This window comes from Phyllopteryx taeniolatus, chromosome 21 (genome assembly GCF_024500385.1).
Source record: "Phyllopteryx taeniolatus isolate TA_2022b chromosome 21, UOR_Ptae_1.2, whole genome shotgun sequence".
Taxonomy (NCBI): Eukaryota; Metazoa; Chordata; class Actinopteri; order Syngnathiformes; family Syngnathidae; genus Phyllopteryx; species Phyllopteryx taeniolatus.
In genome coordinates this window covers 2,684,905-2,699,724 of record NC_084522.1, presented here as the reverse complement: position 1 = coordinate 2,699,724, position 14,820 = coordinate 2,684,905, and the positions used below count along the sequence as shown (strand labels likewise).

The 14,820-nt window shown below is 42.6% G+C and overlaps 3 protein-coding genes across 4 annotated transcripts; 1 reads left to right on the top strand and 2 right to left on the bottom strand.

Moving 5' to 3' along the window:
• Window positions 1–36: 36 nt before the first annotated feature.
• vps28 (VPS28 subunit of ESCRT-I) lies at window positions 37–3,167 on the bottom strand. 2 transcript variants are annotated; one of them, XM_061760417.1, is made up of 10 exons: window positions 3,070–3,167; window positions 2,539–2,600; window positions 2,421–2,452; window positions 2,316–2,353; window positions 2,147–2,236; window positions 1,966–2,071; window positions 1,768–1,869; window positions 1,463–1,516; window positions 650–741; window positions 37–571 (listed from the first exon to the last, which is right to left on the bottom strand). In XM_061760417.1, exons 2-10 carry the CDS (start codon window positions 2,576–2,578, stop codon window positions 451–453), a joined length of 675 nt encoding a protein of 224 aa, XP_061616401.1. In that variant the 5' UTR covers window positions 2,579–2,600; window positions 3,070–3,167; the 3' UTR covers window positions 37–450. The 2 variants fall into 2 exon arrangements, with proteins under 2 accessions (XP_061616401.1, XP_061616402.1); XM_061760418.1 differs by lacking the exon at window positions 3,070–3,167 and adding an exon at window positions 2,721–3,050.
• LOC133471149 (aurora kinase A- and ninein-interacting protein) lies at window positions 3,168–4,869 on the top strand. The gene is made up of 3 exons (XM_061760416.1): window positions 3,168–3,379; window positions 3,596–3,696; window positions 3,788–4,869. Exons 2-3 carry the CDS (start codon window positions 3,604–3,606, stop codon window positions 4,784–4,786), a joined length of 1,092 nt encoding a protein of 363 aa, XP_061616400.1. The 5' UTR covers window positions 3,168–3,379; window positions 3,596–3,603; the 3' UTR covers window positions 4,787–4,869.
• On the bottom strand, window positions 4,795–14,495 carry cap2 (cyclase associated actin cytoskeleton regulatory protein 2). The gene is made up of 13 exons (XM_061760415.1): window positions 14,329–14,495; window positions 12,466–12,585; window positions 12,119–12,219; window positions 11,412–11,489; window positions 8,647–8,790; window positions 8,088–8,173; window positions 7,556–7,661; window positions 6,092–6,260; window positions 5,876–6,036; window positions 5,678–5,801; window positions 5,446–5,528; window positions 5,151–5,294; window positions 4,795–5,086 (listed from the first exon to the last, which is right to left on the bottom strand). The coding sequence occupies exons 2-13, from the start codon at window positions 12,569–12,571 to the stop codon at window positions 5,003–5,005; spliced, it is 1,386 nt and encodes a 461-aa protein (XP_061616399.1). The 5' UTR covers window positions 12,572–12,585; window positions 14,329–14,495; the 3' UTR covers window positions 4,795–5,002.
• Window positions 14,496–14,820: the final 325 nt, after the last annotated feature.

Below are 14,820 nucleotides of genomic sequence, written 5' to 3'. Positions count from 1 at the left end.
CAAATTATGAAATCACGGAACACACAAAAAATACAATTTGGAGGTATATTACAACTTTTATTGTTAAAAAGAACAAGCGTGTATGATTTTGGATGTCATTATCCAAACATTTATATAAACAACGATACATCTTAATAAATATTTACTGTAGTCCCCAAACCGGGTCCGGGGGAGGTGACGATTAGTTCAAAGAAGACAAGACGCCGTGCGAAATCCAACAAATTGCTGTACATTAACTAACAATCTAATCCTTCCGGGTTTTAATAGGATATAAAGTCAAATTATTTATATACAGTAATTTACCTGTCATTTTGGTGACACAATAATATTGGAGGAAAAAACTCTGGCAAAAAGGGAAAAGAATAAAGTGAAAAAAGAGGGAGCTGGTACCGAACATTGATAAGGACACAGGTAAAGGTCATGTGACACAAACAGACAAACGCGATTGGCTCAGGACGAGTGCAGGAAGCGGTTGAAGGCGATGTAGGCCGACTCCAGGTCGAAGAGCATCTGGCGCACTTGGCTGTCGTCCAGCTCGTCCGAGGCCGACATGCTGCTCAGGGTGCTCAACCTGATGACGGACGAGACGCATTTAAAATGGCGGGCGCCTGCTTACAAAATGGACGCCGCGCCAGTGACACTGACTGACCAGAGGCTGACTTTGTCCTTTGCTTCAGAGTCGGGCGGCATGTTGCTCATCCGGTTCATAGTCTCCATCAGCTCGCGCAGGTCCGGTTGGATCTAATCCAAAAAGAGGTCCGGTTAAGCAATTCAAGCTTTATAACGCTGTCGCTAACCAAAACAGCAGCACCTACTGAGGCACAAAAACAGTCTCAAGGGTGGCGACGATGCAGTATTAAATATGAGCTTAGGTCACGCAGTTAGCATTCCGGTAACCTCTGACATTTAGACGCTCCACCATGTTGCGTTCGTCCATGTTAAATAAACAAATGCCTTCCTCCAATAGAAGCGGAGTCCCCTTCACGGTGTGAAAGATGATTTTATATTTTGTGGTTTGTGGTGCTTGCTCTGCAATGTTGTGTGCATTCATGATAAATAAAATACATGCCTCCCTCAAATAGAAGCTTGGTTCCCTCTACGCGATTAAAGCTCTTATGTTACATGGAGACTGTGTCTTAAACGACGGTTAGCGTTTCAAGAAACACTGTCGCTCTGAAATGCTGTGTGCGAGTCCATGTTAAATAAATACACAGCTCCCTCAAATATAAGTTGAGTTCCCTGCGTGGTATTAAAGATGATATTTCGTGGAGATGGCGTCTTTAGTGACGATTACTTGTTCCGGTAGATTGTGACGTGTGGTCGCTCAATCCCGTTTTGTGCACTGATGCCACATTTTTTTTTTTTATTATTATAAATAAACGCCTCCCTCAAATAGAAACAGAAATTCTTCTGCGGTTGAATAAACCAGTACCCCTGGCCACATCAAAGTTTTGAAACCCACCTCGTCCATGGCTCTGATGTCCAGTCTCAGCTTGTCCATAACTGTGATAAACAACTAAACAACAACAAAAAAGCAAAACCAAACAAGTGAGTAAGTAGCACCAAGAGGAACTAAAGACCTCACCTCCATTATTAGCTGAGATTAACTGATTTCTAGTGATTGGCCAGAGGATTTAAACTATCCACTTGAGCCACTAAGTGTTCAACCTGATCACATAAACTACTACTAATCACATCATTTTTAAATATCCGGCCACGCGGCCCGGAACGAGCGTCCCGTCCGGACTCATTGACGGGCGAACGTACGGAAACTATGTCGGCAATGCAGCGGTTCAAGTTGCCCTTGTCGTCCTTGATGGTGATTGGCCGATCCTCCTTGATCCTTTCCATGGCCAGCGGGCAGTCCAGCTACAAGGGCGGAAAACAAAAAAACGATCAAAGTAAGCTAGTAATAAGTGCCTAACGACGTACAGTGGAACGTCCAAAGTGGAAGAGGAAACTCACCCTGTACTTGCGGCAGAAGTCGTCTATGGAGCCCACATCGGAGCCCTGCACCTGTTTGAACGCCGCCTTGTATTGGACCAGCAGTCTGGAACACGAGGCGGTGTACCTAAAAAAACGACAACTCTGTGTCAATCGACACAGGACAGTCTGCACTCTTTACGGATATTGAAGCGCAACTCACTCATTGGGCGTGACGCAGTCTTTGATGTAGGCTTTCTCCAGGGCCTGCAGGGTCTTGACCACAGCAAACAACTCTGCCATGTTGTCGTACCTTCACACACACAAAATATATACATCCTAATATCATTATGAACCCTCTAGATCAGCGAGAAGCATTGCGTGAAACTCACTTTTCTCTTTCTCTGGCATTTTTATACAATTTCACCTCCTGGAATGATAAAAGTCATATTGTGTCATAATCATTGAGACAAACTGTGAATTTGCTGGACTTTTACCTCGTACAGCTCGGGTTTATTGGCTGGAGCTCCTGGGAGAAGACGAGGCCACAAGTTTAGACGTATTTTATAAGACAATTACATTTCCTCTTCATTCGCAGTATAACTAACACCTTACCTCCTCCCATGCTCCCTGTAACCGGTATGCCATGGAACATAATGTTAATGTATCAGCTTAATCTAAGAAAGCAAGAAAAAGAATGTTATGCCATTTAGTTGTCGAGTTAATATATATTATTTGATACCCAGTGTTATCGATTATTAACATTGATGAGCGGCACGGAAGTATAATGTAAACACCTCCAACAAACGTCGCAAGCTCAAAGCAATAACAATCCGAATATTATTTCAAAAAGGTTCAATAGCGACAAAAAAAATGAGAAAATCCCCCAGTTGAAGAATGTCGACAAACTGGTAGCGTGTCGCCCTTGTTTCTGTTACTCTCAACCAGCTAGCTCGAAGTTAGCTTTCGATGCTAATTCGCAACTACGGCCTTTAAAACTGCTGTGACTTGACATGTATGGTTAAAAGGAATCTTTTTGTCCGTGTTAACATTTCATTATAAATCGATAGGGTGGTCAATGTGTGTTTAATTTGTCAATATTAGTGATGTTGAACCGAAAATACAAAATTTTAAAAAGGCACATACGTTTCGGCGAAGCTGCAATGACGTCAACGTAAAGACACCCTCATGTCAGGACCGGAGGAGGGGTGCGTCCTGCGCGCCTGATAGAAAATGAGTGATTTATTTCTTTAAAATCCTTTTGTCGGACGGTTTAAATTAGCGATAAAATTTTTGCAACACATAAATCCACAAATAATAGACTTAAGTGTTACTATAAATTCGTTTTACGTTTATAGAACGATATATATTTTTGGAGAGTGAAACGTCAGAGGCAACCCGTCGTCGAGGCGCCAGACTCAAACAAGGAAGACAAAATACGGCGAGAAAAAAAAAGGTAAATACTTTATATTGGTTATATATTTAAACATAAGCTTTAAAAATGTTTGGTGTTTTATCGGAACAGTTAAAATCTTACATTCAACTGTAGCTATCATATCGAGCGTTTATAAGTGTAGTTTATAATTGTAGTAGTAATGGACATAGTCGCGCCCACCACTGCTGTTGAGTCTTTGCACAGAAATAATCATGTTTTGAAATGTATTTGGTTAAGCTTCCACGATGAAGACATCCAAAGCGCTCCAGTCGAATCCTGCCCCCGAAGAATGCGGTGTGTGGTTGGACACTGTGGAGCTCAAAGGAAAAGCTAAGCAGGTTATTGGAGATAAGGAACAAGATGATCGACACACTGTCGAGCACCATTTCACCAATTAAAAAAATAATAAAAATCATGTTTTTGTTGCAGAAAAAAACAGCCCGGCCCATCTCCAAGATGCTTAACCCGCTGGCAAAAGGTGCTGGTTACAGCTTGGCCGTTGTGTTCAACTTCACGCAGACCAAGACGGAGATGCCGAGGACCAAACAGAGTTCCATATCCAGCTTCTTCTCGCCTCGTAGTAAAGACAAAAGCGAAACGGATATGCGTATCCACGGTGACGTTCAGGGGCAGAATGACGAGCGGGCCATCCACTGCAAAATCCGAGAAGAGCAAACAGACGAGGTGCAACAAAACGTCCACAGAGAAGAGCATCCAGATGAGTTGGAATGGAAAACCCACCAAGTCCGAGAAGAACAACCAGGCACGTCGGAACAGAAAAGCCACTATAAAGTCAGAGAAGAACAAGCAGACAACATCCATTGCTTAGTCCGAGAAGAGCAAGCAGACGATATGGAACAGAACATCTACCGCAAAGTCAGAGAAGAGCAAGCAGACGAGACGGAACTAAACATCCACCGCAATTTCCGAGAACATCAACCAGACAAGATGGAATGGAACATGCGCCGCACAGCCCAAGAAGCGCAACCAGATGAGATTGACCGGAACCCCACCATCTTAGTCCGAGCACAGCAACCATACAAGATGAACCGTGGACAAGGATCCATTGTTAAAATGAAGCAAACAGTCAAGGATTGTCATGAGTTTGATCTAAGCCAAGAGGCCTTTTGGACGGAGGCCAAAGGCAAAACGTCCACTCAGAAACCGTTTCAACTTGTTCACTCTTGTCATAAAGACGACGAGAAAGAAAACAGCCTCTTACGCGACGACGAGGACAGCCTGGCCCGGATGTTCACCCAGGACTCTGACGGCTTTCGGGTGATCGCGCACCGATTTCGGAGGAGTCCCCTCAAAAATCGCAACGACGTCATCACTTCCGCCACGATGAAACCCGCAAAGACTTTATTTGACGTTGAGGACGCACTCTTCACGCAAGACTCTCAGGGAAATGTGGTGATTAAACATTGACACAAGGGGAAAAGCACACAGTTTTTATTTGTAAAAAGACATTGTTTGGGTTACGTGTACATTAAAGGTTCTCATTGACTACACACAGCAGACTTGTGTTTATTACGTGCATTAACTGCATGTAAAAACTGCTTTTCACGCAATCAAGTGATAGCTGGCATTCATACAAAGTGCTACATGTGTAGACTACTGATACTGTTAGCATTTGCTAATCAATCAAGCTGCCATCTCGCTGGGTTCTGTCACCAGTTTGGATCCGTCCCAGACGGTCTTGAACTGCTCGGGAAGCGGCAACTCTTTCTGGAAAACAAAATGGCTGACTCACTTCCCGCCTCATCAGGGACGGACGCATACGGACACTCACGTAGTCGTCGTCTCCTTGCGGGACGAGGACGTTCATCTCGGAGCTTTTGGCGCTTACGATGTGGCAGCTTAATGACTGCGGACTGAGGTACAGCTGACAGCCTTCAGTTTTATTGATGGAGATGGTGGGGACGCTTCCCAACACCTGACAGGAAGTACAACACGGTTACAATTTAATCTCAGACTGACCCTACTTTGTAACGCAAACCCGGGCTTGAAACCCTACTTTAAATTAGTGTCCAATTACCATGAATTGAAAATGTTCACAGACACTTGAAACCCCAACCGTGGCTCACCTGTAACTGAACAGCCTTGGAGTTGATGATCTCCACAATTCCGACCGCGTTGTCGAACACCAGACCAAGCTTCGTGCAATTATCTGAACACACGCACGTCAGTTCTTACAGGTTAATTGCTGATGTATCGAACGTCAAAGTTCAATAAAACTGAGCTGTACTTTGGCAGTGATTCTATAGCGTACCACTAGAGGGAGTCTGTGTAGCAGACTTTTAAGAATGTTGGCGTTACCTACGATGATGGAGTTCAACTTCCCTTTGACGTGCAGCGTGGCGTCGTTGCAGGCGAACACGTAGACCACCTGTCGGAGCTCCGTCTCCTGGATCGTCAGGTCGTGTTTGTGCTCGAAGTTCTCCTGCGGGCCCACGCTTCCCTTTAGTAACAAACCCCCAGTGATTGGTGGAAGAAAAGGCTACCAATTCCACCTACCACCCTCCATTTCTTCCCCTCCAGATCCAGCAGAGGGGGTTTCTTCTGGGGGACCACCAGCGGGAATGCCTTCTTGGGTCCGGCTTTCCCGCTCGGTGCCTCCTGGGAGCGCAGCTGCGGGTTCTTGTGGGTCCTCTGGTGGTCCGAGACGTGCTTCAGACCTACAAAATCAATTCAAGTTCAGTGAAGACCCCTGAAGTGACTTCGCGGACCCACCTTTAGTGATGTCCAAGCCCTGGTTGAGCTGGGCGAATAGCGCGGAGTGCGGGGCAGATCCAAGGGCCTGGGGGTCTTCGGCTGGGGGTGCGGGGGGAGGGGGAGGAGGTGGAGGTGGTGGGCAGTGAGCAATGGGGGCTTCAAAGAGGGAGGCCGGAGCAAGGGGACCCTGTGCCAAAGAGATGATCGGTGTAAGTATGAAGCTGTCCACCAGGGGGGAGTGCTACACTATTCCTTTTCTTTTGCCTTGTATTGCCATTGTCCTGACTTCACCTTGTATTGTTTGTCAGAAGTGAAGTGGACCCAAAACTTGATCCCTTTTTCCAATCAACTTTCTATGTGAACACAAAGCGGTCCAGCTTTACTTGACACTGTAAAGTGGGAGTTTGACTTACGAGTTTGTTTCGTGACTAAACTCGTAACTCAATTTACTTGTGTATATATAATCAATTTTCCCCATTCAAATGAATCGAAATGCTGTTCATTCATTCTAGCACCCCCCCACCCCCACAAAGAACAACGCCCCAAAATATGTTTTTTTTAACATGGAAAATAATAACCCTAAAACATAGGGTACTAACAAAAATGAAATAGAATGTAAAGACTTAAACCGTTTCTGCATCAAGACGAAACATTGCGGCGCCTTCTGGTGTGCTCTACTTGGCCACTGGGGGTCAGTACAGTCACGCAAACGAACAGAAACCAGTTCAATCAACGACTGCGAATCAGTAATCAGCTGTAATATAAGTCGTTTTTCGCAGAGGATAAAGAACATGACTGTGAGTATTGTTATCAGTCTACATGTGCTGGTGCACCATTTGTGTTCAGTCCCATGATGTGTTAGCATTAAGCTAGCAGACTTTTTTTTTTTTTTTAAATAAACGACATGTAATTGTCTTTGTTTTATGTTTAGTTGGAGACAAAGACTGAATCTTATTTCCAATGAACTTGTAATGTGTGACACACAAGAACTGAGTGGATCTTGGTTTTGGTCCAAAATCTCCCAGACGAGGACAGCTGGATGAGGCCTCGGCGAGCGTACGGCTTGTGACTCTGGGCATCATATAGCGGTCTTGCGGTTTAGGTTACAGGCGCGCATACGGGCCCTTTGTCGGGCTTTGAAACCCTCCGTGCCCCCCTGACGAGGAACACCTGTCAAACTCGTAAACGACCTCCCTTCATATAAACCTCAGCGTAACAGCTGACACAAGCACAAATGCGCACACACCATGGTTGGCGCTCAAATTTCACCACACTTGTGCCGCCTTAGTTCCGCTTTCGCTTTTTAAATGACCCGAATCAATTGACCATTTCGTAATGTTTGGATGCAAAAGGCGCCGGCGTACGGGTGTGTTGACTCGTGGAAAAGCTTTTTCGTCTGCCACCCCGACGGACGTGACACTTCATGCTGAAAAGGTCTCCGCTAGCTTGGATGCTAACGCTGACGTTGCTGCGGAGACTGACCGTCTTGCTCCAGAGCAGTCCGGTGGAGTGGTGGTGCTTGATGAAGGACTGCATCTCGGTCCAGATGGAAAGGTACGAGCGCACCCAGTCCACGTGACGTCGGTCGCTGCCACAGTCAAAGTTGAAGCAAATTTGATTTGATGAAACAGACAAACGCAATATGTCAAATACTGATATTAAATATGAAGTTGATCAACTATATATTAAATAAACCTAATATTGGGTTGTGGAACGGCACTACGTCGTACATTGTTTTTGATTTTATTTTACAAAATATTAAAATGAGCTACAGAAAATATTTAGAATTGAATTAGAGTAGCAAATATTTTTTTAAATAAATGCACAATATTAAAATAAAAATACTAATTGTAAATAATGACAATAATAAATGCTATACATTAATTTTAATAAAATATAAAGGTAACAAAACATTTAAAATATTACAAAGACAAAAATACATACATACAAAATCTGAACATTTTATAGTCTGTTGAGTGTATGCCTGCCTAAAATAAAATCAAATAGGCTTTACGTTTCCTTGTAGTCCTTGAGCACTCTGTTGGTGTAGAAGGTGGCTGCGTCATTCATCTCCTTCACGTAAGGACCGGGCTTCTGGTTCTAAATACAGCGGAGACGTCAAACTGTACATGACATAACCGCCAATGCATCCACATGTACTCGGGGTTGAACCGATTCATCGACTAGTCGATGAGTCGACTTTACCTCTCCACATCGACGTTTAACGTTTTGAAGTGGACTAATCACGAGTTGCGCGTTTTCGGCAACTCGTCTTTCAATTGGCCAATTTACCGAGGACTTTCGCCCGTCTGCTGTCGCTAGCTTCGGCTATTCCGATCGCAGCCGTTCGTAAAAGCTTCATACCGGCGGAAGCGGCCGCCGCTCCTCAGGTACCGCCGATATGAATCTTGAAACTAGCGAGGCTAGCCGCTATTCTCATCCACCGCCAGCTGATTTTCGTACTCTCGGACCCGCCCAGTGAGTGACGTCATCTGGAATTTCATCGCATTATAGCGGAGCACCAAAAAAATCTCAAGACGTTCCAACTCTAACATGTCCGTGTAGAGTCGTACCACGGCCACCCAGCCCAGGGCGGGGATGCTCTCGCTGACGGCCGACAAGTGATTGAAGAGCTGGCTGCCACGGTTGCGCTCCCGGAAGCTCTGGATCTCCTGGATGTGGTCCGAGATGGGCTTCAGCAGGTCCTGGAGCTCCGTCTAAGAACGGGAGACAGCCAGGATTGCATTAAAGGCGCCATATGTCATTTCTGCTTAAAATCCACAATGCGCAGACTGCGTAAAAATGTATCAGGGTGTTATTAATGCTATTTTGAGCTGGTGTGACATGATTGTATTTGTAGCACCGAGCTGCGAACGGTCTCACAATGACTTGTCATGAGATGATGTCACACAGTTACTGGTGGAACGCAGACCTCCGCTAAGGCCGAACAACCTTCATTTGGATCAATCTGATTAATAGTCATGCATTTCTGGAAAAATTAAGGACTTTTTGTTTCAAAAATCCGGACCTGCATCGAATTTAATCGAATTTTAATTTTGCCCTTGCCTCACCCCTAACGCACAGTTTGCTGCACTTTTTTCCCAAATCCTTCCCATTTAAAATCAAACGGCTATGACAATGTAACATTTTTTATTGACATTAAAATTGAAAGTTAATGTACAAAGAGTCTAAAATGCTATTGCGGGTCAAAAGAAGGGTCAGAAAATATAAGATTTATTCTCCTCTCTGCTCCTTTTCATTAAAATTTTGTTTTCAGATAAACATTTGCTTTTTCTTTTATGTAATGAAACAAATTACATTTTATTTAAGGAAAAAAAAACAAAATATATATATATATGAACAATTTTAAAACTTTTAAGAAATAATATTTTGTTACATTATTTATATTAGTATATATACTGTAATTAAATTTACCCCAAAAATAAAAATAATATTTATTCAATGTTTGAAATTTTTGTTTTTTTTCTATACTTATGTATACAGTATACATTCAATAATTTTATTTTAAAAATCTACCATGGAAACAAAAACTCAAAATATTTATACTGTTTTAAAAATATATAGTTTTATTGCATATCTAATGTAAAGAAATGTATTTTACTTTTTTGGGACGGTTTAACATGCAGCGGTTCACATTGACCCATGAACATTTTGGTGCACCAAAAAAAAAAAAAAACAGAAGGGTTGTTAAGGTAGATTCTTTGCCAAATCTTGCCAATTTACAATTAAACAGCAATGGAAAATGTACGTTTATTTTTGGGGTTTTTGCAGAAAAGTCAGTAGAATACAAGGAGTGTCTAATGATGCACGCTCATTGCAAAGTTCCACTTTTAAAGATTTCACAACATGTGAACGTCCCGCCACACAATTAATTTGTCTTTCCGCCTCATCGTCACTACAACATTCCGGAGCGCCCGAGGAGATCCCGGTGGCCTTGTAAGGCATACCTCACATCTCACGGTTCACAGTTCACCTTTCACACGCAAGACTTTTGGGAGTCGAGATTGTCAGGGGCTCATTCTTGGCAATATTGCATCGTCCTGGTGTCTAGTATGCCTAGTTCCAATTTAGTAGCAATCGGACAAAATCTATAGGACAAGTTCATCTTTGAAAGAACTAGTAATGGCCAAAAGGAGGCTAAAATGGCTGCTTCGAGGCAAAATGGCGGTCTTCCTGTGTCTTTTTGGGCACGGCTTCTTGAGACTTTGTTGTACGTCTACTCGAGATAGACACACCTACCAAATTTTATGTTTCTAAGTGAAAGTAGCTTTTTTTTCCCCCCATGTTGCTCTGTGACACCTGTGAACAATAGTATTGGGACACCTGGCTTGGTTTCTTTTGCCACTGTAACTCGCTTCCACTCTTCTTGGTAGACTTGGTGCCAAATAAGGTTCTTCCACACCACACTCATCCAAGCGCACACAGCCTTACGGCACGGTGAGGCGACAGAGAAGGGAATGGACACACACACACACGCACACATGCACGCACACACAGACAGACTGACAACAGGCCTCAAATTTAGAACATGCCCATAAAAAGTCAGAGAGCTGCAGCTCCCCTGGAAGGAGAGGCATGAGCTAGTGTGTGTGTGTGTGTGTGTGTGTATGCGTTTGTGTGTGTGTGTGCGTGTGTTATGTGTGGCTTTAAATAACAATAAGTCATTAAATCCTGCGATCGTATGGCCTTGTATCCCTTCTAAATAATAAATCAGTAGTGTGTACTACATTTCCCATGATGCTTTGCCAACACGACTAACCAGTGAAGCCAGTACATCGAGTTGTTGTTTGAGAGGGTTTCAATGGAAACAGAGGACCGCAGTCGCGATAAAAAGTACATTTGGGGGACTAAAATCAAACATAAGCATTGAGTTTATTTAGGATGATATCATGAAGGTGCTGTTGTTTTGGTTAGCAACAAACTTTAAAAGCAGATAATGTAGTATCGGAACAATAGTGGAATTATTCTCACTACAAAATGGCCGCTTCAAACTAAACTAGTAGACTTCCTGTTCAGTTTCAGGCATGGGTTCTTGGGGCTTTTTTGTGAGTCCTGTCATGATGGACATGTCCAACCAATTTTGCGTCTATCAGTGAAACTGGTGTCATGGGCTGATTTCTTTCCAACTTTTTTAAACCATTCGCCTGACAAAAGGAGGGTGACTATTTCTTGGTGGGTTTTGAGGTCCCCCACCACACACACACACACACACACACACACACAATATGTCCCTCCCTCCCGGCATGAAACGAGCGGATGGCGGCTGGGGGCGAGGGGGATTGCAAGTCACAATATTAGGCAGACCTAAGCGCTGTACCTGTGCGGGTTCCCGGTGCTCGGACGCCATTTTGAGGAAGGTCCTTTGCGTCTGCAGGGCGTCCTTGACCATCTCCGCCTGTGGGAGAGAAAATGTGATTGATTCTCTCTAATTCTTGGAAATAAAAGTGTGTGTGTGCGTGTGTGGGGGGGGGTTGATCTCCCAAGGGAACCGCCAGGGAGGCTTTGTCCTTAAAAGGAGCCACGCGAGCCTCAAGCGAGACACTCTGCTCTCCGTCCAATCAGTGATGCGACCCGCACCGACACACACGTTGTCTTTTGCCGTCCACTTTTAAGTCGTCCATCCGAGGTCGCGGTGTCGACACGATGGCCATAAAACAAAAGCGGGAGCGGAGGGAGTGTGGCAGTGTGGACAAACGAATGGAGGCAAATCTAAGGTTCAGTTGGACGCACTTCACTGTTATGTTTAGAGTGGACAATATTTCATTAGCATAATAGCGTAACTGCCCAAGTCGTTCTTAACTGACTGTTACCAAATCGGTAATAAATACGTATGTGGTTGCTAAAAATGTTCATTTATCAAGTAACTAATTTTTAGCAAGACTGACACCTAAATTTGTATTTCCATCCAGTGATGCCGAAAAGCCAGCCGATGACATTGGAGAGGAGTAATACATGCCGACTATTACGTCATGTTTCTGTTCGATGCGGTGTTGTATTGTGCCGATACGCGCGAAGTGAACGTACGTGTTTCTCCACGTCGCTCCCGATGGTCTTGCTGATGTTCATGTAATTTGTCAGCGGACCTTTCAGAAGAAAATCGAAGGCCTCCACACAGCCAGTCGCAGCTGCTCGCGCACACACAACACGACAAACATCAACATTTTAAAAATAGGGTTCAATTCAAACACATTGCACATCAAAATTCAATAAAAAACTGTGCCGAAATAAAAGTTGAAAAACAAACACTTCTTCAAGATTAAATGCAAATCTGTAATTAGGCCGTGATTCTTTCACATACCACGAGAGGGAGCCCGCGTACTACTAGTGGTACTAGTAGCACACTTTTTCTGAATAATCCAGCGCGAGTTTACCTCCATTGATGCCGTTGACGCAGTTGCCGTTGGATAGGCTTCTGGACGCCGTCAGCTGCTCCAATCGAGTCACGGCTCGCTCCAGACGCTCCGTCAAAGCCTCCATGACCGGCCGGCGACCTGGAGGGAAAAAGTGCCACGATCACACTAGTAATAACATGTTTTGTACACATTCTGAGGAAACAGAAAATGTCAAAAATGCTTTTTTAGCACACAGAACTTAGTAGGATTCCATACAAAAAGTAATCCACTGAAATAAGCACAATATTGAAAAATTGTACAAGACAAAAACGTCATAACTGTTTTTAAATATTGTTTGTGTATAATGTTAACATTTTCTAATATTTTTGTATTTTAAGAAAAACTAAATTTTTTTAATTAACAAAATTAAAAATGTTTAAAATTATTTTCACTTTGTTGTAAAAAAAAAGAGCAAATTTTCTGTAATTTGTCACCGACTGATATTTTCCTAACCTAGCTAAAATTAAAATAATAATGGAAATTGGAGTACAATTAAAATGTCTGTGGCCCGCAGTGAGAGCATTTCTCCAACCAAATAATGACTTGAGCAAGCTACTGCAAGCTAACAGGCACACGCTAATCTGCCGGCCATGAATCAGCATGAACTTTGTTTCAAGCATGTCAAGAATCAAACTGCGCTAATGCGGCAGCAATGCGAGGCAAGAGTAACGTCTCAGAATCAAGTCATCGTCTCTCCTAACGGTGCCAGATGCCATTTTGGCTCTGTGGCTCACAACAATAACAACAACTGTCGTTTAAAGGGTTCCTCGTGATTCCACCTGCCGTTTCCATAGCAACCACTTGGCGGGAAGTAGACAGGTGCGTCACGGCTGACGGCGAACGACAGGTGAGGAAGAACACGTGTGGCTCGGCTATCTGATCTTCGGGGAGGCTATATTGAGCCCGCTGCTAATTCAAAAAGGCGGATGTGTGCGGACGCTTCCATGTTGTATTGAGTTCAATCTCAGGGCCGCAATACTCGGTACGCCTCGACGTCCAATATAATTTTTCGCTCAGGTCAAAAATAATAATTATTAAAAAAAAAAAAAGGAATCAATACAAAAACCCTAATAATCCCCATCCACCCAAAATGTTTTGGGGGGAAAATCCTATTAAAATCTAAATAGAAATCCCAGTCAATAACAAAAGAAGGTAGATCAATGATTATTTTTTGAGTAATTCATGGAACAAATAGAATAAATAGGGAAAATAATTTATTAAAAAATAGATTTCAAAAAAAATTGTTAAAGTAAAATAAAACTGAGGAAATGTATTTATAAAAAAATAAATTTTAAACAAAATACTAGACAATAAAATAAAGCATATAAAATAATAAGCAATTCATTTAATTTAAAATTATTCACAGCACCAACCGTAAAATAAAACTCATAAGGCCAAGTAATTTACAAACAAAAAATTATTGTGGTAAAATTAAATACTTCAAATAAATTCATTAAAAATATTTAATAAACTAAAACTATAAGCATTTAATTCATTACAAACAAAACAAAAACGTAAATAAAGTATTTCATAAAATAAGAAAATACTATGAAATAAAACAAAAGTAGTTATTAAAAAAAATCTAATAATAATCATCATATCTGTTCCGTGCAATTGAAAACATTTAAAACAAAACAAAAAAAACTTTTAAAATGATTCTGTCATGAAATACATAAAACTAGTCAAAGTGTAAAAACGCACGCGTAGACAGCACTGAAGAAAAAAAAGGACATGATAATGGAAAAAGTCTGTCCGTCCGCTTGCAAAGGGCACGCCCACACATAAACAGCACGCACACTCCAACGCAATTTTTATTATTTTTTTTGGTATCATGTACTGTACCTCCTCCTGTGCTGTTCTTGTTCTTGTACTGAGGGGTACGTCCACGCCAAGAGTGCTGGCTGCCTGCTCGCCTTCCTTCCCGTCCGTCTGGGATGTCCTAGTTCAGCCGAGCAGAACCTTTCAGAACACACACACACACACACACACACAAACACACACGTGCTAAAAATAACCAACAGGGAGGGAGGCACACAAGTGACTGTGAAGTATCTAATCAATAACCACATGATGTTGTTAAATTAATATTTATCGCTCTTTAAGTGGCCCTCGAGTAACTAATGTTGAGTACCGCGTGTGCATTTCTGATGGAAAGAGTTTACTCATGTTTAAACACACAATCTTTTTGCTTCACCAATTTATAGATATAAAATTCAACTCAATACTCATATTAGAGTCTAAACTCATTTCATCAACCATACAATGATATCCAGCTAGCTAGTTAGCTACCTAACTCGCTATCTAAAGAAAAATGTCTAACAATATTTCCACGTA

Bases quoted from the DNA above. Each gene is read 5' to 3' on its own strand.
- vps28 (XM_061760417.1), bottom strand. From the start codon at position 2,578: ATGTTCCATGGCATACCGGTTACAGGGAGCATGGGAGGAG. The intron at 2,453-2,538 runs GTAAGGTGTTAG...GTCTTCTCCCAG, and splicing joins TACAGGGAGCATGGGAGGAG to GAGCTCCAGCCAATAAACCC. The intron at 2,354-2,420 runs GTAAAAGTCCAG...TTATCATTCCAG, and splicing joins ATAAACCCGAGCTGTACGAG to GAGGTGAAATTGTATAAAAA.
- LOC133471149 (XM_061760416.1), top strand. From the start codon at position 3,604: ATGAAGACATCCAAAGCGCTCCAGTCGAATCCTGCCCCCGAAGAATGC. The intron at 3,697-3,787 runs GTTATTGGAGAT...TTTTTGTTGCAG, and splicing joins TCAAAGGAAAAGCTAAGCAG to AAAAAAACAGCCCGGCCCAT.
- cap2 (XM_061760415.1), bottom strand. From the start codon at position 12,571: ATGGAGGCTTTGACGGAGCGTCTGGAGCGAGCCGTGACTCGATTGGAG. The intron at 11,490-12,118 runs GTACGTTCACTT...TCTCTCCCACAG, and splicing joins GGAGCGACGTGGAGAAACAC to GCGGAGATGGTCAAGGACGC. The intron at 5,802-5,875 runs GTAGGTGGAATT...GTGGGCCCGCAG, and splicing joins AGGGGAAGAAATGGAGGGTG to GAGAACTTCGAGCACAAACA.